Source organism: Tripterygium wilfordii, chromosome 21 (assembly GCF_013401445.1).
Source record: "Tripterygium wilfordii isolate XIE 37 chromosome 21, ASM1340144v1, whole genome shotgun sequence".
In the NCBI taxonomy this organism is placed as follows: domain Eukaryota; kingdom Viridiplantae; phylum Streptophyta; class Magnoliopsida; order Celastrales; family Celastraceae; genus Tripterygium; species Tripterygium wilfordii.
In genome coordinates, this window is record NC_052252.1 from 18,342,317 (window position 1) to 18,362,801 (window position 20,485).

The 20,485-nt window shown below is 38.4% G+C and overlaps 4 protein-coding genes across 5 annotated transcripts; 1 reads left to right on the top strand and 3 right to left on the bottom strand.

Annotated features, from left to right (window-relative positions):
* Position 1: 1 nt before the first annotated feature.
* Positions 2-2,397, bottom strand: LOC119988892 (L-type lectin-domain containing receptor kinase S.4). Its single transcript, XM_038834132.1, has one exon. It carries the CDS (start codon positions 2,245-2,247, stop codon positions 175-177), a length of 2,073 nt encoding a protein of 690 aa, XP_038690060.1. The 5' UTR covers positions 2,248-2,397; the 3' UTR covers positions 2-174.
* A 1,498-nt stretch (positions 2,398-3,895) lies between these two features.
* On the bottom strand, positions 3,896-12,501 carry LOC119989193 (ribulose bisphosphate carboxylase/oxygenase activase 1, chloroplastic). 2 transcript variants are annotated; one of them, XM_038834555.1, is made up of 11 exons: positions 12,350-12,501; positions 10,128-10,360; positions 9,156-9,379; positions 8,970-9,075; positions 8,584-8,782; positions 5,898-6,214; positions 5,710-5,815; positions 5,524-5,609; positions 4,958-5,430; positions 4,580-4,861; positions 3,896-4,266 (listed from the first exon to the last, which is right to left on the bottom strand). In XM_038834555.1, the coding sequence occupies exons 6-11, from the start codon at positions 5,987-5,989 to the stop codon at positions 4,151-4,153; spliced, it is 1,155 nt and encodes a 384-aa protein (XP_038690483.1). In that variant the 5' UTR covers positions 5,990-6,214; positions 8,584-8,782; positions 8,970-9,075; positions 9,156-9,379; positions 10,128-10,360; positions 12,350-12,501; the 3' UTR covers positions 3,896-4,150. The 2 variants fall into 2 exon arrangements, with proteins under 2 accessions (XP_038690483.1, XP_038690482.1); XM_038834554.1 differs by lacking the exons at positions 8,584-8,782; positions 8,970-9,075; positions 9,156-9,379; positions 10,128-10,360; positions 12,350-12,501 and adding an exon at positions 7,013-7,265.
* LOC119989195 lies at positions 10,367-11,381 on the top strand. Its single transcript, XM_038834558.1, has one exon. The coding sequence runs from the start codon at positions 10,387-10,389 to the stop codon at positions 10,834-10,836; it is 450 nt and encodes a 149-aa protein (XP_038690486.1). The 5' UTR covers positions 10,367-10,386; the 3' UTR covers positions 10,837-11,381.
* A 2,340-nt stretch (positions 12,502-14,841) lies between the features above and the next one.
* On the bottom strand, positions 14,842-16,672 carry LOC119989194 (AT-hook motif nuclear-localized protein 15). The gene is made up of 2 exons (XM_038834556.1): positions 15,185-16,672; positions 14,842-14,974 (listed from the first exon to the last, which is right to left on the bottom strand). Exon 1 carries the CDS (start codon positions 16,096-16,098, stop codon positions 15,211-15,213), a length of 888 nt encoding a protein of 295 aa, XP_038690484.1. The 5' UTR covers positions 16,099-16,672; the 3' UTR covers positions 14,842-14,974; positions 15,185-15,210.
* Positions 16,673-20,485: the final 3,813 nt, after the last annotated feature.

Sequence of the window (20,485 nt, forward strand, 5' to 3'; positions counted from 1 at the left end):
CTGAATTTGAACAAAGCGGTTAGATTTGATAAAAGAAACAGAACCCACCTCCTAAATTCTAGTAATTTACAATCCCCAAATGGGATGACAGTAAATTCATTTACATGAAAGAAAAATCAAGGAACCTAAACCTGGACAAAAATCCTAAATCATGGCTACCACCCATCATCATCTCTACTGGGAAGTAGTGAAGAATGAAGATGAAGCTAAGCCAGTTTCAACATCAACATCCTTTAACGACCCTGTACTTCTCCAAACATTGCATACTGGATATGAATGCACATAGTCCCCACATTCACCACCACCACTGCCACCACTCTCACAAGTACTTCCTTTGCTGTTACTCATTTTGGTATCATAAGCATCCGATGGCGGCGCCACCACCTCCGGCAAAGCCGCTTCCCCGTCCAAGTACCTAACCACCTGCCTCATGCTAGGCCTAGCTTCAGGGGCATTGTTAGAACACATTAGGCCTAGTTTCAAGACCACAACAGCCTCAAGTTCATCAAACTCTCCATTCAATCTTGGATCCACCACATCTAGAATTGCACCAATATTCCACCTATCCCACACCCAGTCCACCAAGATTAGCTCCTCGGGCAGAGCCTTGGGCTCAATTGGTCTTCTCCCACACAGCACTTCAAGCAAGAGTGCACCAAAAGCAAACACATCTGAACTTGTAGTTGGCTTGCCGGTTCGCGTTAGCTCCGGTGCTAGATATCCCAATGTGCCTACAACTCTGGTGGTGGTAGGGTTCGAGCCACGCTCGTAGAGCTTTGCTAGACCAAAGTCACCAAGTCTTCCAGTTAGATCACCATCTAACAACACATTGCCTGCCTTGATATCTCTATGAATCACAGTCTGTTCCCATTCTTCATGTAAGTAAAGAAGTCCCGAAGCAACTCCTTTGATGATGTTGAACCTTTGTTCCCAACTTAGCACAAATTTAGGCTCACCGAAAAGAAACTTGTCCAAACTTCCATTAGGCATGAAATCATAGACAAGTAGTAAATCACCTCGCCGCCGACACCATCCCAGAAGCTGAACTAGATTCCTGTGGCGAAGCCGGCCTATGCTTTCAATCTCAGATACAAATTCTGTCAACCCTTGTTTTGATTCGTTTGAGAATCGCTTAACAGCAATTTGTGTCTTTGAGTTTGGTAGAGTTCCTTTGTATACTTTGCCAAAACCACCAAACCCAAGTAGCTCTTTGTCCCTAAACCCTCTTGTTGCTTTCTTGAGCTCTTGATAAGAGTATCTGTGAGGACCAACCTGAAACTCCCACTCTTCGACAACATCCGCGTTCTTGATTTTCTTGACTAGAAAAAAAGATAAAGTAACAACCAAGATTATCACAACACAAGCTGAAACAGTGAGACCAAGAATCAAAGCTGTGTGGTTCTTTTTAGGACCAGGAAGGGAAGGAAGAGAAGACAAAGACAAGGACTTGGCTTCTCCATTCATCTTGAAACTCCAACCCAATATATAATGTGAGGCTGCAAGCAAACCTGTTGAAGAAGAGAATCCAACATACATAGAATCCTTGAGAATTGGAGAGAGATCAACATCACAGGACAATATTGGGGATCTGGGTTTGGTAGAAAATGGTGACAGCCTGACATCCAATCGATTCTTGATCCCATCATAGTCTATCCACGCTTGAATAACCTTACCACCCGTCAAATTCAGTTCCTGCTTTGTCGAATTATCGAGAAGATACGTGGCAGGAACAGATTTATTTGATTTCAAACCATTGATGTCTATACCAACATGGTTATCATTGATATCACCAAACTCGTAATCTTTCACCGTATCAAATTCAACAGCAAAAATGTGATTTGAGAAGTTTCCCATATCAGTTGCATTTAGTAGGCCCAAGAACTGGCTTGGAAGAGCATCTGGAAGTCCTTTTTGGGGGGAGACAGTGAAGGCAAAGCCATGACCGCCAAGTTTCGGATACTGAGGAGATATAGCAAAAGCAAAAGCAGTGGAGAAGGAGAAAGATTTGGCATCGCTGGAGTTCTTGAACTTGATTTGTGGTGAATAGAAAGCATGACCAACTACCCGACTTGTGTAGTTTGTTAAACGCAGTATGCCATTACTATCAATCTCCGCAACACCATTTAAGCTGATCTGGTCACCTGCATCATTGAATCCATTGAAAAAAAGCTCATCAAGCTGAGAAAAAGCTGGGTTTGAAAGATAAATGAAAACCCAGAAGAGGATGAGTGTTTCGGTTTTGGCCATGTAGAGGGTGGGGGAAATAGGGATTTTTTGAGACAGAGGATGCTCTGTTTTTTCAGAGCTTGTGTGGTTGATTTTTTAATGTGAAAAGTTCCTAGATTTGGCGATTTGTAACTAAAGAGGTCAAAGTGGGATGTTAGGACTTAAGAGGAAGAGGGATGTTGTGGTATAAGTTTTTTTACATGTGAATGTGATTGTGATTGTGATTGTGATTGTGATTGAAGGCATGTCACCACCAGTACAACAATGGCGGCTCTGGGTGGGGTGATATGGGCAGCCGTCTCAGATTCTCGAATAGCAAGATCCTAAATTTTTGAAAAAATACTAATTTATAGTAGTCTAAATTCAAAAAATCAACTAAAAAAACAATAATTCTCAACATATTTTAACTAAGAACCCAATAAAGAAAAAATTAAATTTTAAAAAAAGAAAAAGGAAAATACGTGCCTTCATTTTAAAGTTCGCCCAGAACTCCCGTAGCCTCAGCCACTCAAATTGTGTGCTTGATGGTGGTGTTTATATTTAATTTGCTAAGTGGGGCTTGATATTGACTAGTGAACTAATATGAAAGTACTAGAAAAGTAAGTGAATTGATGAGTTCAAAATTAATGGGTATTGACCTATCAAGAATACTGATATGTTTCTATTGATTCCTTATTAATCAATTGACCTAATTTGGTACTCGAGCAAGAAGAGATACATCAAACAAAACTTATAAAAGAATGTGAATTATGGGTGATAACCTAGTTGGTGCTATGAAGATAAATCATACGAATTTGGGAGCTCCTGAGTTCGATTACCCCGATGATAGAGTTGAAACTTCTGTGTGATTAAGTATGACGGCCTGAGTTTAGACTCATATCGGATATATAAAAGATAAATTTCTATGATATTTTTCTCGGTTAAAAAAAATTAAGTTTCTTCACAAGTGAAAAGGCGTATTTTAATGGGGGAGTTGCTTTCTGTGAGGTCAACAAATTAGAATGCTCCAAATCCAATATTTCGGCTTGGAGTGAGGTCATAAGAGAAATAAAGCGCAGTGTCAAAGGTTAGGTTATGATCTTTGCCTTTTCTCCCATGTGCGTCAAAGTGGCAATGCAGGTAGCTTGCACATTGCTTGGTTTGCAGAGGGATGGCACAATGACTTGGTTTGGGGAGGCTCCTGAATTTTTTGATGCCAATTGTTGCTTCAGAGAAGTCAGGTTTCCATTTGTCCCTTGCTTTTCTTAACTTCTGTTACGGTGATTGTTGTTTTCTGCTTTGCGATTTAATGATTTTTGTTTGTTTCAATCCTGGAGTTATTTCTCCGTCCTGTGTAGCGTTGACGCTATGTGTAAGCTCTAAATGGAAGGATTGCCCATGATATACTTTTCCTGGTTTTTCAAAAAAAAATTAAAAAAAAAATTAAGAAATGAAAGAGTGGTAGCCCACTTAAAAATTAAAATTAAGAGTTGTCACAAAATGGTTTTGATGCTGGGCTGGGTTCGTGTTGTATGTGGCACAAGATAGATAGGTTTTTATGAATAAGAAGGTGAGACAAGCCTAAATCAAAAATTACGAGTCTGGATCGAGCCCAACCCGAGTCTTAAAAGCTAAATGGGCTCCAATAGCAGGGCCAGGAATCTAATAGTAATACCCAAGTAAAACTCTCTTGAGCTGTGAACCAGCTGCCAGCCTACATTTGGATTCCTGCCAGCATGAGACATTAACTGCACAAAGTACATATGGGTCGAACGACAAAAGAAACTTTTACAGATTGTGGTTGGATTTACATAAAATCACAAAATTAGAGGACAAGAAATCCACTTAAAACATAAGGAGAACACACAACAAACATTATTTGACAATCCACATCCTTATATCATCAAGTGCTTCTCTTCCCACCTCAACACATAGACCACAAGGCCTAAATTGGGTAATGGCAGCTTCCATCATCACTCCTAGCCGTTGGGTCAAAGTTATCTGCGCTACGATCGGTGCAACCTTCTGGTACTGGAAAACCCACTTGCTGGGCTGCCTTGCCTGCAAAAAATGAGAGCAACCATACATACATACTATATTAGCAACCATTTAACTTGTTATATATATCCACATCCTCATTTACCCGGATCGAGAATTCTCACAAGTATGAGGAATTGCATATCCCTACGATGTTCTAGTCCAACGCTCTACGTTTAACTGTTAGCATGACTGGTTTTAGTTGCTGTGGTTAAAGAATTGTAAATTTTGCAATTCCCCAGAATTGGAGGGGACCTTTAATCCATTTACCCTCAAGTTATTGCAAGAAACTGGATTCAAACCTCCCATCAAGGCCTATAGGATCAAGAGGTCTAACCGTAGAAAGTTCCACTTTTGATAGCATCTTCATTGGCATCACCAAGAGCGGCATCGCTCAAGTACTTGTCAGCCAACTGCACTCTCTTCACGTTCTCTTGCTCTTGGACAAGCATGTTTCCATACTCAAGGAGCTTCTCCAGGGTCATCTTTGGTTGCTCAAACTCTGGAGGTCCTTCCTTTGAGTTCACAAGCTTCTTTCCAATGCCATTAACACCAACCTCTGAGACCCACTTCCTTACCTCATCATCATAAACTCTGGCCCTCAGGGCACCAAAGAAATCTGCACAGGCAAAGCTTGATATCAATACACTATCTTGTAAAACATGATTTCATTTTTGACTGGCTGACTGCTGTATCTTTCTAAGTCGAAACTTACCGATTGATTGGCCTGGGAAGGTGTCAACAATCTTGGCAATGTCTTCCTTAGCAATATTGTCAGTCCTGAAAATACCGGTGCACACACCAACACGATCCTCTCTATTAGGAGCCCAGTAGAACTTCTCCATACGACCATCACGGATAAGAGGAGCATACAATGTAGAGAAGTCATTACCAGTGACAATAATGGGGACACGGGGATTCTCCTCCTTGTTGTACATACCGGGGAGCTGGACATTTGTTGGGTTATCAGCAATGTTCATGAGAGTGGCATTAACCATCTGGTTGTTGACAGTATATTGTGTGGTTCCACCAAGACGACCAGCTCCTGCGTCGAGATCATTGATGAAGAGGCAGCACATCTTTCCCTTTCTGATTATGTCTGCTGCTTCACGGTATCTTTGCCTGATCAGCTTAGCTGGTTCTCCAGCGTTTCCACTTTCCAGCTCTCCAGCACTCATCATGATAGGGCTGAAATGCATAATCAAAACATCAACATCTAAGCAGTTAAAAAATATATGATTTCATATATTCGACATATTCTAGGCAAATTCTTCGACTCACTTAATCCCCATCTTGGCAAAAACAAGCTCACACTGGAAGGATTTCCCTTGACCTTTGCCTCCCCAAATACCCAGGATAAGAGGAACCTGCATCAAATTCAAGCAATGTTTCAAGATTGTTGTATTGAGTGCAAAATTCATTAACGAAATAAATATAACTTTCCTGATGACATCAGCTGCAATATACCTTGATATTAGGCAGGGTCATGAAGTTCTTGGTGATGTGAACAACAAGCTTGTCCATGAAGGCAGGAGCAATGTAAAATCCGTCCATGTTGTTGTCCAAGTTGAATCTGTCGAATCACAATCACACATTTAATGAATACTCAATTTCCAATTCTATCCGGAATTAACATAATTAGAGATTGGACTTACTGGCGGAGACCGGTACTGAGGTATTCATAAGAGCTCATGACAGCATAGTGAGTTCCACTATTCTGGGGGGCTTGGAAGAGTGAGTCCACCATACCCTTTCCTCTGGTAATGTCTTGCTGATCATCAGATTGATCAGTGACAAGTCCTGCCCATCTGTCCTTAGGGGTCTGCTTCTGCTCATCATACTCCGCAAAAACCTTGCCATTCCCAGATGCTATCTTTGAGTTTGGGATTCTTGAGCTCACTTTCTTCAAGCTGCCGCCCAAGAAGGATGATGTTGGAACTGAAGCTCCAGTGCTTGACCCATTTAAGCTCAGCTGCATCCAAAGATATATAACACTTTACAAGTACATCCTACAAACCAGAAAACTTAAGTCAATCTTTATATAGTCTCTACACTTTCCATTCTTTCAGACAATTCCATAATCACATGACAAGCACAAATAAGCTCCAGTGCTTGACCCATTTAAGCTCAGCTGCATCCAAAGATATATAACTCTTTACAAATACATCCTACAAACCAGAAAACTTAAGTCAATCTTTATATAGTCTCTACACTTTCCATTCTTTCAGACAATTCCATAATCACATGACAAGCACAAATTAAGGTTCCCAAATTAATAAGTTCATCATCAAAATAGAAAGAACCAAGTCTAGATCTCTTATGATTGTGTCAAAAATCTCAGCACTTTATGCTTTTATTGAGTTTAATTATCAACATATCTTCCTGACCTCCGACAACATTGTCTTTGAACTATAAACAAGCCTATTTAACTATGAAAACATCTCCCTCTGTCAATGAGAACACAAGCTGTAGCACACATATCTATTTTTCTTTCAACATTCTCAATTCGCATATCAAGTGTTTGATACATGTATTTCCTTTCATTCTTTGATATCTTGATCATTTTAAGCAAATGAACATTTAACAAACCACAAACAATTACGCATGTATCTCCATTAAATGTTCAGTTGGCACATATCAAAACATATATATGCACCCACAACATGCATAAAGCCATAAACAGTATCAAATTCAGCAAACAGTACGCTAGCTAGACAATTTTTGCAATACCCATAGAGCTAAAACTTTGCTGAGTGTCTAGAAGTAGTACCGGTACTCTGTTGACAGCTCCAACAGTGGAAACTGCAGCAGCCATGATTGAGTGGGGGTGTGAGTTGGAGTGTGAAGAGACCCTAGTGATCTCTGAAGGAGTTCAATGAGGAGAAGCGAAGAAGGAAAACTTATTAAGCAATTGATCGAGTGTACCAAAATTCATATCCTTTTGCGGATTAGGCTTGCAAGTATTGAGGGCCACACACTCAAGATTAGTCCCCATTCATTGATTGTATGCGGTTACCGTTAAAGGTTTTTTCTTTGCCACAGATTTTGGGGTTATTTTTTGTAGCGACAAACAAGCTGTTCTCAATTCTCATAACAAGTCTCCGAATGCATTTGTGTTTCACATCTGCTCTTCTCCTGCAATGTTTATCTTGAATTTTTTTTGACCTTATTATAACAATAATTAGAGGCAGGGCTCCATTGTTGAATGATCTCTTCGTGTTTCTATGGGCCAACATGCAGCCATCCCAGCCCACACCACACAGTCATCTTGCAGAAAATGACAAATTAGGCTTTGTTTTGTTACCCATTTCAAAAAACCATTCTCACAATCAAAAGTAAAAAAACTTCCACTCTCACATGTTTAGATTACAGATTAGCAAAATTGAGTCTCTATTAGAAATTTAATATCCATCCAAAACTTATGCTATTTTTGGCAAAAAAAAGAGTTTGCAGTAGTTGGGAATGGGAGGGTTGGAGGATCCGTTGTGAAAATGGACCATGGGGAGCCCATGTTAATGGGCCTACATTGGACTAACAACACATGGTAGGAGACCCATTTTTCTCTAAATTCGTCACTTGTGAATTAGGTTCTATCCACTTGTTCATAAACCGCTAAACATTGACATTTCTTTTCCATATGAGACTTGTGAGTGTGCTAAACAATTTCAATAGAATACCCTCCTCCCCAGAGTAGCCTATAAAAAATCACCAACATAGATTTAGGGACTCCGCAATTTCCTAGAGTTTAAAATTTATAAGAGTAGCCTATAAATCAGGAACGAACGCAAAATCCTCGTAAGACGATAGATTATATTAATAATAATCAAGTCGGTTCTTATCAAACCAAGAGAGGCAAGTTGGTTTTCATTCTCAAAAACCATTTTCACAGCAAAATAGTGTTCTTACAAAACCAAATCACAAGTTTACTAGTCTTGCTTAAGCTTAAGCATTCATGAAAGATATGGATATGTGTCCAAAACACTCTTTCACCAAAATTTCAAACTCGGGTACAATTTCATGTCGCTTATCATGCCAAGGGAACTGAATAGCACTCCCAAGTTTATGGTAAAAATATAACTTTAAATCGCATTTAATCCTCTTAGACCAGATGACAATGGAGAATCCATGCAGTCTTCGTTCCAAATAGTTTTCATTCAGGATTCATTTAGATTGAAGCTTTGATGAAGATGATGATGAAACTTTTTTAGGTAGAAAATTTGATGAGAAAGCTGAAATGATTGGGTTATTATTTAAAAATGCAGAGTATCAGTTGCCGACAGCTCAAATAGACAACAAAATGACGAAAAAGGAGTAACTACAAATGAGGAATTAAAAATTTACCTATAACTTGTAGGAGCTCATGCACATGCAAAAATGGACAAGAACAGAACCAGCAAGCGTAGAGCATTCCCACAAGGGCCGGAAAGTAAGACTTCCAGCTGATCCATGATAGAGAAAGACACTTCCATCTTTGATAGAGAAAGACACTTCCATCGGTAAACTCAAAAGCCGAAAAGCTTCCTCCCCACCATCTCTTCTCCTGCATTGATTCATTGAAAACTGATGCAAACTTTTGCACCAAAAACAAAAACTCAAACAGTTCCAGAATGACAAAAAGTGGGGAATCATGTCACTGAAAATGCCATTTTTTTGTGTCCCCATCTCTGCTTTTACTCCTAGAGCCTTGAAGCATATAAGAATGTCTAGGCAAAAGTATGTACACTTACAACTGTTGCTGATGGACATGTGAGCTTCTCCTGGACTTGAAACGAAACCTGTTCTCAGTGGCCAACAACCCAACCTGATTAAGTGTAGGAATATAAATTATATAACCTGCATACAAATGGAGGATTAACCAATCATTTCACACACAGTAATCAGGATTAAAAAAATGCATAATCATGGAGAATTACCACAATCAGGCAAATAGATGCAATGACTCATGCACTCTATGAGTAGGAAATTCTGCCTATGACAGCAAATTATTGCTTCTCAGTAGCGAAAAAGGAAATGTTTTTAGTCGTCATGCACTGATCTCTATAGCTTGCTTTTCACTCCAGTCAAAAAAATTTCCCGAAACTCACTGCGGCTCATTTCAAACTTTAGAAGCAACTTTCTAGTGCTAACCAGCAAATTCCTGTAAGACAAATCATCGATGCTCAACAATTAAGAGATAAAGTTAAGTAACAACATTGCAAAAAAAAAAAATATATATATATATATATATATTGTTGCCATTTGCCATAAAGAAAAATGAAAATATGAACACATTGATGAGCAATCAACTGCATAACACTTGGCTAAGCTGTGAATGGACAGTAAACTTTGCATATCTCACTAATCAAATTGTCTCAAAGTGTTTATTTTAGAGTACGAAAAGCTGACAATCATTTATTTTTTCTCCTATCATCGCTCTCTTTATTCAAGAACCTTTTCATAATTGCCAAATAAAATACAACTTGAAGCAATTATTCTCATTCTTAGGGCCCTACTAATAATAACGAGGATTAGGTCTTCCATCCAAAAACTCACTTGTGTAAGAAATAATAATCAAATAAAACCCTTTTTAAGGCATCCATCAGGAAAGCTTAACCAAATTGAGAATGACTATGTAGGCCACAAAGGAGACTGAAAAGAACTAAAAAGAGAATGTCCCTTGGCTACATCAAAAAGGAGTTCTGTTCTGACCCTTCCATGAAATGACTATAAAGAGTGGATCTCAACTAACCACTCCTAAACAAATCATTCCAAGTTTTAAGCACGAGAGGAATAACATCCACACAAAAAACATTAAGCTTAGTAAAATAACAGGAATGGGCTCTTCATGTGGAGCATGTAGGTTCTTAAGAAGAAAGTGTACGAGTGAATGCGTATTTGCACCTTACTTTAGTTATGACCAGGCCGCATCCCACTTTGCTGCAGTGCATAAGGTGTTTGGAGCAAGCAATGTTTCGAAGCTATTATTACACCTCCCAGTACGCAGTCGAAGTGACGCTGCTATCACCATATCTTATGAAGCACTGGCTAGGATGCGGGATCCCATATATGGCTGCTTTGCTGATATCTTTGCGCTTCAACAACAGGTTTTCATGCTGTTACTTCAATTCCCATCCCACGCCTGCAGAAATTGCACGAAATGCTTAGATGTTTGACCAGAAACAAAGTCCACTCACAGTTTACCATTTCTTGCAGGTTGCCAATTTACAAGAGGAAATTGAAATACTCGGGAACCAAATGGCTTATATGACAGTTGGCATCTCAAGCTACGGAGGAACCCAATCAATTATCAACCCCAATCACGAGTCACAATTTTTGTTGCAACATAATGTCCTGGACACAAACTATCATGAGAATCAACCTACAGGAATGCCAACCCATAGAGGATATACAACTGGAAACCAAGTTTCCAGTAATGATATGATTGCGGAGCTTTTGCCTCTGAGTCCATGGGAAGACCTAAACTTTCTTTGCAACTCTAACCTAAATACTTTGGAAAGACTCTTTCAAGGAGTGGATCAAGAGATCTGTGCACATTATCAATGCTTGGATACCTGTGGAAATGCCACAGACGAGGTAAGCCCAAGCTGCTCCTAATATAAGCATTCACATGAATTGAGAGCTCGAACAATATCAAAATTTATTTGGTTCCATCTGCGAACAAATTTTGGCTGGCCTATCAATTGAATAGGCTTAACTAATGTATTATACCTTGATTTTCAAGTAAAAGATCTACTTCTAGTGGGAACTAAAAAATAAGCCTCAATCTCATTTATTCTATTTGATCTTACATGTGCTGTTGGCATAGAGATCAAAACACATACGGTAGAGTTTAATACAACTAAGTATTTACAATGCACCACTAGGAGATGGCCCTCGGTGCACGGACTTAATAATTCTTCATAAATAAAACTTTTAAGTGCGGTGCCTCATTGAGTGCTGAGTTCATTATGCATGTCCAATTCAATATCAAAAGAAATTTCCCTTCATTTCATCCTAAGATAGCAAAAGAGAAGCAACTAATTTAAGCAACACAATTCAGTTCCAAGCATTGAGAAAAAAAATGCACGAAAAAGTTTCATAGACTGATATGGGAGGTGTAGAACAGCACCCATCCAACACAAAAGCATGGCACTTGTCTATATCCTACCTCAAGACTCTAATTGGGTTGTAGGCGTACGGAATGGAAATGCATGCCCGATGAATAGAGATCCCAACGGCTGGAAAGCTACTTTCATGGGAACCTAACTAGTGCCCCACTTCAAAATTATCAAATATGCACAGCAGGCTGAAGATATCATAGCTGCAAATTCTCGTAACAAAGCCTCATGGCTAGGAGGGAAAAAAAATTATAGAAGAGAACTTTGGAGCTTAGTTTATCTAGAGAAGCTTATAAATGTGTATTTAGATTTTAGAACATTGACTATGACTCACCATCTATGAGTCCCATTTGCTTGGTCATAAAATGCATTGAGACTATAGATTGCAGGCACTGCAAGCAAAGAAATCATTACAACTTTACAAGTATGATAGCTTCTGAACTTCAGCTTTTTCATCACTCTCCTGATGTGGTCCTTGAACCCAACCCCATCACTGAATTCAACAATTCCATTTAACCCATCATTCATGAATTCACCAACAGATTTCACTTTAACCTCCCTAGGCATGACGGGGTACTTCCCAAAAGAAACAGGCATAACAAAAAACTTGGGGAATCCTCACTCAACAATCTATTGAAGCCACCAAATGGAAAAAAGCCAGTGAATCACAACCGATATACTCTCTAAACTCCTTCTGTAAAAACAATGTTTCCCTACGACTACCCTGTAGTTGAAATCCAAAGAACAAACAAGCCAATCGAATTAGATGCACTATACATATCCATAATACATGTATGATAGAAAAGTTCAAAATTATCAAATATCAGAGAAACCCGGATAAAGCAAGAACCAAAACAAGCACTGACGAACTGAAAAAGATATACTTGTATGAACTCGGTTGAGGCCACAATTTCACGAGGTGCGGCCACTTTGGAAGCTGCAACAATCCAATGATTTGAATTTCATTTACTCTTGAAAACTTAAGAGATTGAAGAGGTGAAAGTTGTTACCAGCGAGAGAAAAAAGAAAAGGAAAAAGTGATTTATCAGATCGCTGAGTTGTGGTGCTTTTGCTTCACCTCTTCTCCTTCAACCTCAAGTCACATATTGGCGCCACTATTAAAACCCTTGCAAACAAGAACAGTGAGGAACACCAAGGAAGAAGGCCGTCTTACTTCTTAGCTAGCGTAACCGAAAGCCATTAATGTATCATTTATCGCCCATGTTATATAAAGCCCGTTCATGCACCCTTTTTGGCCCATTTAATTGACAAAGCCCATTAATGCTGCTGTGAAACCCATTAAGGTTAGTACTTGAACTAGTGAATTTAGTGTATTGAACTATTGAAGTATAGTTATAAAATCAATATCGGCAAAATATCACATGACATCATATACATGTAATATATATATATATATGTATATATATAATAAGTAGAGTACGATTGCGCCACGTGACCCCCTTATTAAATACTAAAATAGTGAGCAAAGACATGTTGTAATTGTATGTTTTCAACCAAGAATAGTGAGCAAAGACATGGATGTAATCTTATCTTGTGGGCGTCTCCGTCAAATGTGCGTTGATAAGTCCATGCTAAAGTTGCAATCAATTCTTGCCAATATCCACAAGCCAGGAAATGACAAGTGTTATTTTTGAAATTATTTATAATTTTTAAAACCAAAAGTCATCGAAATTTATTATAACTCTCTACTATCTTAATTTATTTAGTATGATAAAATAAATATAACTTCTACATTGATAACATTAACTAACACTTCCGTATGCATTGAATGTATGCAACAAGTTTTGTAATCAATCTATTTTAACATCGCAATTGCATACATATCATGTCCAACACAAAGCAAAGCATAGCATATATATATTATGTTATGCATAAGCAGTCTATTAGACTCTCAGAGAGATACACAGTACAGTACAGTACTGTCTAGTTGCCAGTTACGTATTGGAGTGTCATATAAATAACCTTTTCATCTAACTACTTCTGCCACTTTTTCAAAATACCGTTTGCATTGCTTACCAACCATGAAAACTTGTCTTCAATCCTCACATCAACAAACTCCTTGACTTTATACCCTCAAATACCTAGATAACCAATCTTGCCAGGATCGGAGTACTGAAAGGGGACAAACCCACAATATTCTTGTTCCTACCTACAACAACTCTCTATCAGACAAAATGGACAAGAAAAACCAACAAGGGATCAACTCACCTCACAGAAGATAAACAAGCCACTCAAGCTCTCTTGATGCATGTTCTCTCACGTACCCTAGTGTTCACTCTCTCTCAAGCGGTGCCTCTCCCAATCCTTGCAACTCTTAAACAAAAAGACTGATTTTCGACCTAATTAAAGCACTGCAGTTCCTGACCAGAGCCAGCGGGCCGCTGGAGTACAATTATGCGTCTGCTCCAATTGAGCCAAAAAAAATCCCACACATAAAAAGCAAACCATATATAAGCCTCATATTTCACACATTCATCTTTTTCTTCTTCACCTTTTACATTACACAATTCACACATTCTGCCATCTCCAATCACCCAAACAAAATCAGGCACACAAGGCTCTCATGTTGAACGCATAATCTAACCCTCGCATTACAGATGTATTAATTACCAAGATCTTCACCCATGACCCAGATGTTGCGAAACAACCTCAAAACAACAATGCAACATAACGGTTCTATTCAATCACTAATTAAGATTCAAATGCAATCGGCCGGGGGGGATTCAATAAACCATCTTGTTAAAATGCCTTGATGCAAGTGATAGAAGTCACATTCCGGATAAGTCTTAGAAACTATGTGTGTACAAGCAACTATATTTGTGTGTAGAAGTTCTAGCACTAAGAGCATAAGAGTAAGGAGTACCATTCAATACTAATTTTTTCCCTCAATCCATCCAAATAACCAATAAATTATTCAAATCGATGGAAAAAATGGGAAAAAACAAACAAAGTTGACTACAGAAATACTACTGATGAGGTGAGACAAAAAAAAAGAATTCTTCGGACAATTCCACAACCACTCATACTTGCCACAACCACTCACACTTGCCAGTTGCCATCAATGTAACCAAAGAATGAGTTATGAAGTACCGAAAAACAATAAATGCGATTTTGTCGACTAGCTATATTTAGCAGTTGTGAATTATCAAGTCAAATTCCAAGTGTATTTCAGACCAAAAAAAGAAAATAATCCAAGTGTATTTGTGATAAGATCATAAGACTAATCTATTTGGGGATTGTCCCAAAGATGTCAATGTATGAAATAGAAACTTCAGACCAACTTGCACCAATCTTCTGGGAAAATGCAATATGAATAAATGACCCCTACCATCTCTCTCTCTCTCTCTCTCTCTCTATATATATATATATATACACACACGCACACATATTGTTTCACTTCCACCTAAGCTAAGATATACTTACTACACTTCATATTTTCTCTATTGGATAATTCATAATTGGTCGCCAAATATGCAGAAGATAGAGATAAATCAGACTTATCAAGGAAATTAATAAACACGGACATTTATATTCTTATCATATGAAGAATCTCTCAATTCCTAAGATTTCAGTATAGAACTTCCACCCCCATTTCTTGACTATTTCTTCTTTTCCTACATCATAAAGCACATTCCTCAATAAGATAAAAAAAAATACACATATAAATATGATTAAAAGTAATAAAAAAGTTTAAAAATAAATTAAAGATACCAACAAGTTTTAAACTTTCATGTCACAGCTTGCAAAACCTAATGATCAGTAATTAATTTCTGCTTACAAGAACTAACCCAAAAAAAAAAAAAATCATGATCTTTTGCACATACCAGTCATCACCAAAAACTTGTAACCTTCAGTAAGATGGAGGAGGAGGCGGAGGAGGTGCTCCCCAAAACACCTCATGCGGCATCTGTCCATTTGGTCCCAAGTTAGGAGGCAAGTTGTAAATTGGCATTGTAGGACTACGGTTCTGCTGCTCTTCTATGCTTTGTGTTTCACCACCACCGTTATTGTGGTTATTTCCAGAAGAGTTTTTCTGCACTTGATTAATCCCCTCGCCCTTTCCTAGTTCCTCCTCCTCAAGTGGAAGTCTCTCATAAGTTGCATTAGTAAATGTGGCAGCTATAACCATCACTGGCCCTGACGCCACCAAAGAACCCACCACCGTCCCACCAACCACTTGCCCCTGCCCACCTGCCAAGTACACCGTCAACCCCGTAGCACCCGGTGGAGATGGTGGGGGCAAAAATGCACCGGATAACGACAAAATCTCGAATCTTCCTTGGAGAGTGATAACCCCACCTGGTGCTGCGGGCTGGCGGAGAGTGACATTGTTGACAATGCCGCTTCCACTCATTATCGACACGCCACGGTGGTGGCGGTGTGCAAAATTGGCAAGACTCTCCACAATGTCACCGCCGCTTGTGATTTCGAATACGTGGCTGTGGAAAGAATTAGGGCTTTCTTTGGTTATAACAATCGGAGGTTTTGCTTTGTTTTTGGAGCCGGGAGGTCGGCCTCTGGGGCGGCGAGAGGAGGTGGATGTACTGCCTGGATCGGTGGTTTCGTGGTGGGGGTGTTTGGTGTGGTCTCCGGATTGGTCTTCTTCATCGTCTTGGTTTGGGGTTTGGGTGCGGTTAGGGATGGTGGTGTTGTTGTCGTCGAAACTGCCATTCTCGTCAGGGTTTCTCAAGTGTAGTGGAGTCATCGTTACATTCCCTGCCCACCATCGATTCGCCATCACAACTCTACTTTTCCTTTTTTTCCTCCTTAACTGTTGTCGTGTAGATTGATTTGGAGATCTCCGATAAAAAAAGAACAAATCCAAGATATATACAATATAAAAACCTTATCCTATTATGACTCGATCAGAACAACCCAGCATCATGAGTTTCCAATTGTTTTTGCATGAAATCAGTAAATAGTCAGATCCAACAAGAACAAGAAACCACAAAGATCTAATAACTGAGCAGAAGAACATGCACTCGTGTACACAAAAGATGAACCTTGATTTGCTTCCGGAGCTGTAAAAAAGATGAAGTAACAAAGTCAGTTTGGTACGGGAAGCTGCGAGGAGAGATTCTTCTTCCTTCTTGTCTTCTTGATCAGGTTCGTTTTTTGTGCTTTCTAGTTTTTACGGGCTATAGGTGTGCGTACGATAAAAGACTGAGCACCAGCAGCGTACGATAAGCATCATTATATGTGTATCCAATGTATATATCACTTTCTATCTCTGTCTGTGTAGCGGTTTTGCACAGGCAGGTTTTTGGGTGTTCCCCTTAAGATAAGATGCAATTTGATAACAATAACAGTGTCGGAAAAGTTTCGAGAAAGCCCAAAAGGTCGTCTCCCACTGCTCTGAAGTGTTAATATTTAATTACTTAAAAGCCCCTGTGAATGGTTTTCAATTAAGGGGGCTTTAGTGGGCGCAGGTGATGTCTTTTTCTTCCCAAATTAAACCGCTAGACTGCAAGTTGCAGATGTGGATTAATTATGGACTTTCTTTGAGATAGAGAGAGAAGCGAGGCTTTGTGGGGTAGCGTGAGGCGTGAGCATGACTGCATGAGAGAGAGAGAGAGAGAGACAGGGGGGGGGGGTCAGTCAAATGGCAAGGAGAAAGGAAGATGAGCAAAAAAAACCAAGCCAACAACAACAACTCACCAAACCCAACACATGTTATTCAGATCAGAGTCCACCTCCTCCTTTATTATTTTTCTCTGTTGTCCGAAGATGAAGATATATGGATAGACTTCCCAATCCCATTTTCGGTGCGTGAGTCTCTCTCTCTCTCTCTCTCTCGCTGCGGCAGCATCAACTTTTGAATGGCCTTTGGTGTTACCGAAGCACCATATTTTGACCATTATTTTGTTAAAGTCACTCCACTTGTGGGATTTTTAGCTCCTGCTCATGGACATGACTAACTCCCACTAGTGGGCAAATTTGACACCTTATTGTCAATGTTTATGATCCTAGCCACCTAGAATTTCATATATAACTCATGTTGTCTTGAGTCTCTTAATCATATAAAATTATAATTACTTAATTAGTTATTTCCGATCTATATTGTTTGAAGAATGAAAAATTCTATCAGTTCGTCTCTAATTTCGGGGTAGGAGCAACACAAAATCTGTGGTATTATGTCTTAATGAATCTGGATGTATATAAGATCCAATCCATTAATGATATTTACAGGCTAAATGCATGCATGCAAATACACTATATGTCACATGAGTGACGAGTCGTGAGTTTAAGTCACATGAATTATTTCATTTATCACAATTTGCGAGATAGTTTCTTGCTCAACATAGCGTGTGCAAATATCAACCTACGTTATTTTTATGCACTGAGCCTTGACCTAGATATCAATTGATCCATGGGGTTGCAAAGACTTTCATGTAGCCGAAAAATTACCAACAAGTTATGAGTTGTCTGATGAAAAGTTGGGTGGGTTTCACGTATAAAAAAATAAGAAGTTGATTTTGATCTCTTAGCATATATTAGTATATATTGTCATCTTGATTTGGGCTCCTATTGGAAGGACATTTGTTTTTCCCTCTCAAAAGGAGCAGAAATCTAACTATCTGGCAGATATATATATATATATATATATATATATATATATATATATATATTTTCAATGTTATGTGGATTTAGATGATGAAACATTATTGAACGTGTTTGGCAGTGTTTGCATTGCGTTTGGGTGCACCTCACCTCACATTACTACAATTTTTTGTGACACGCCAAACTTTTTTATCAGCAGAACTCACTTAACAGCACCACAACTCTTTACCTTGCAGCACCTCACCTCACAGTACTCCCAAACGGGTATATTATATATGTTGAATTGTCCCACCTAATTAAATTTGATCAATTATTTTATTTTAGATTAATGTACAATGTAAATGTTAAGTGATTTTATATTAATATTATTAATCATTTAATATAATCGTAATTTAGATACGTCAAATGCACCTCACAGCACCGCACCGTACCACACCACAGTTTTAAAAGTGATACGTTAAACAGCTTTGCATTTGAACTAATCTCACAGCATCACAATTTTGAACCTCACAACAGTTCACAGCACGCTCAAACGGACACATTACAGGTAGCTACGTGATGACTAATTGTGCTCTAAACAAGAGGCCAAGGAACTTAACATGCGTCGTAATCTTTCATGAGCTGGATTACACAATTTATCATGGCCAGCGTCAACGTGGGATCGCAACATTACCCCCATGCCAGTCTCCACTATCTTAAGTCATGAATTTATACGATTGGTTTTCTCAATTCTTGAATAAGAATGATCATTCACATCGGCACCTTTACACTTTGCAGGCCTTGATTCTACCAACCCAAATACCCAATGCCATCTCATTGAACATTTACGTACGGACAAACAAAACAGGCCTCGGCCCATCATAAAGGGCCTTTTTCGAGAACACAAATCCAGTGTTAATATATTATTTTTGCTATCGCAATAGGTGTTTGAATTAATTATAGTCGAAGAAAAGTTAAAAGTTGGCCACCAACACTTTGTAAGACACGTAAGTCAAGTCGTCCAGAGAACTCTTGACATCGAGGAATGTTGGATAAAGAGGCTTTGACGATCAAGTTAGTGAGACAAAAAATCGAAAAGTGTGCAATGAATGCGCATGAGAGGGTCTAGCCATAGCAGAAGGCACTTACCTGATAAAGTGGATTAGGACCCTTTTTGGTCACTATAATCGGGATGTTTCTTCGAAACATTGTTGTGATCTGTGAAGGAAGGAGCTCCAAATTCCAGAAGGATCTAAATGTATTTTGCGAGCATAATTTATCACCCAACGTAACATGTTTAATTAAATTACCATTTTCTTTGAGTGTCATAGCATATATTTAATTACATTGCATATATATGACGTCGCTTAATCAGTCAAACTTACCACAATAATTGAATTTCTTTTTCATAAATAAGCTTTCTTTTTCATATGTAGTTTCATTGCTTGTTTGCGATGAAGTCTCTGAATTTTTGATGGGGCAATATGTCTTTTCTGTTGTCTCCTACATATCTTTCTATATGGTTTAGGAATGAAGACATTATTGGCAGAAAACACATATAAAACAACAGTCATATATGGTAGTAGTTTTATTTATTTATTTATATATATATATGTAAAAGGAATGCCAAGTCTTCAATGGTCAATGATATCAATTAATTAATTAAGGATAAGATTGTCGGATCTTCTGTTCTTTAATCTGCTGGAGTTATGCAATTTTGACTTAGGACAAGAAAGAATAATAATAGCAAGTGTTGGAATTATATCAATTATTCTACTAAATTAATGTTTAGAAAGAAATGGAATTGAAGTCTGAAGATATAGAAAACGACAAAACAGTTAGTGCGTATGGGTTATCGTTGTACATGGTTTTATATATATATATATATTCAAAAACTTCCCCACAAAAGTGTTTGTCTTGTCTGAAATCGTCATTATGGGCTGGTCTATCTTCTTTGCATTGGTATTCTTCTTCTTCTTATTATTTTTTTAATTTTAAAAAAATGTTTGTTTTTAAAAATGTTTGGTATTCTTCTTCTAGGAATTCTCCTATGTGGACCAAAAATGTGGACCAAGTTTGTGGACCAAAATCCAATGGTTGTAATCAATCACAACATAAGTGGGGGCCACACATTTATTATGGGACCCATCACATCTATGGTTGAAAAACAAGTCCACAAACTTGGTCCACACTTTTGGTCACATAAGAGAATTTCTGATTCTTCTTCTTATTATATATATATATCCTCTTATATCAATCACCGTTGATTCTTTCATGCATTTAAGATTAATGTTTGACAGATGATCAAATGGGACCCTCACAATAAAAGTAGCAGTGAATCAAAATAACCAGCTAGCTATATGGAAACCAACAGGAGAGTAGCTTCACTAGAAAAGTCGAGCAATAAAGCTAGTAATTAGACTCTTTCTCCTCAGCTCCTTCTATTCCTCATCAGATCCTCAACTACCTTTCACATACGCATATATCTACACATGTAAGTACCCAAATTTTATCAACATACAATATGATAGACTTGCACTCCTCCTTTTCCATAAAGAAATATTAAACCTGCTATATATATATGT

Excerpts from the sequence above, each read along its gene's own strand:
- LOC119989193 (XM_038834554.1), bottom strand. The coding sequence starts at position 7,057 with ATGGCTGCTGCAGTTTCCACTGTTGGAGCTGTCAACAGAGTACCG. Across the intron at positions 5,816-5,897 it reads CTCAGTACCGGTCTCCGCCA|ATTCAACTTGGACAACAACA; the intron begins GTAAGTCCAATC and ends GTGATTCGACAG. Across the intron at positions 5,610-5,709 it reads TGACCCTGCCTAATATCAAG|GTTCCTCTTATCCTGGGTAT; the intron begins GTATATTGCAGC and ends AATTTGATGCAG.
- LOC119989195 (XM_038834558.1), top strand. The coding sequence starts at position 10,387 with ATGTTTGACCAGAAACAAAGTCCACTCACAGTTTACCATTTCTTGCAG.
- LOC119988892 (XM_038834132.1), bottom strand. The coding sequence starts at position 2,247 with ATGGCCAAAACCGAAACACTCATCCTCTTCTGGGTTTTCATTTATCTT.
- LOC119989194 (XM_038834556.1), bottom strand. The coding sequence starts at position 16,098 with ATGGCGAATCGATGGTGGGCAGGGAATGTAACGATGACTCCACTACAC.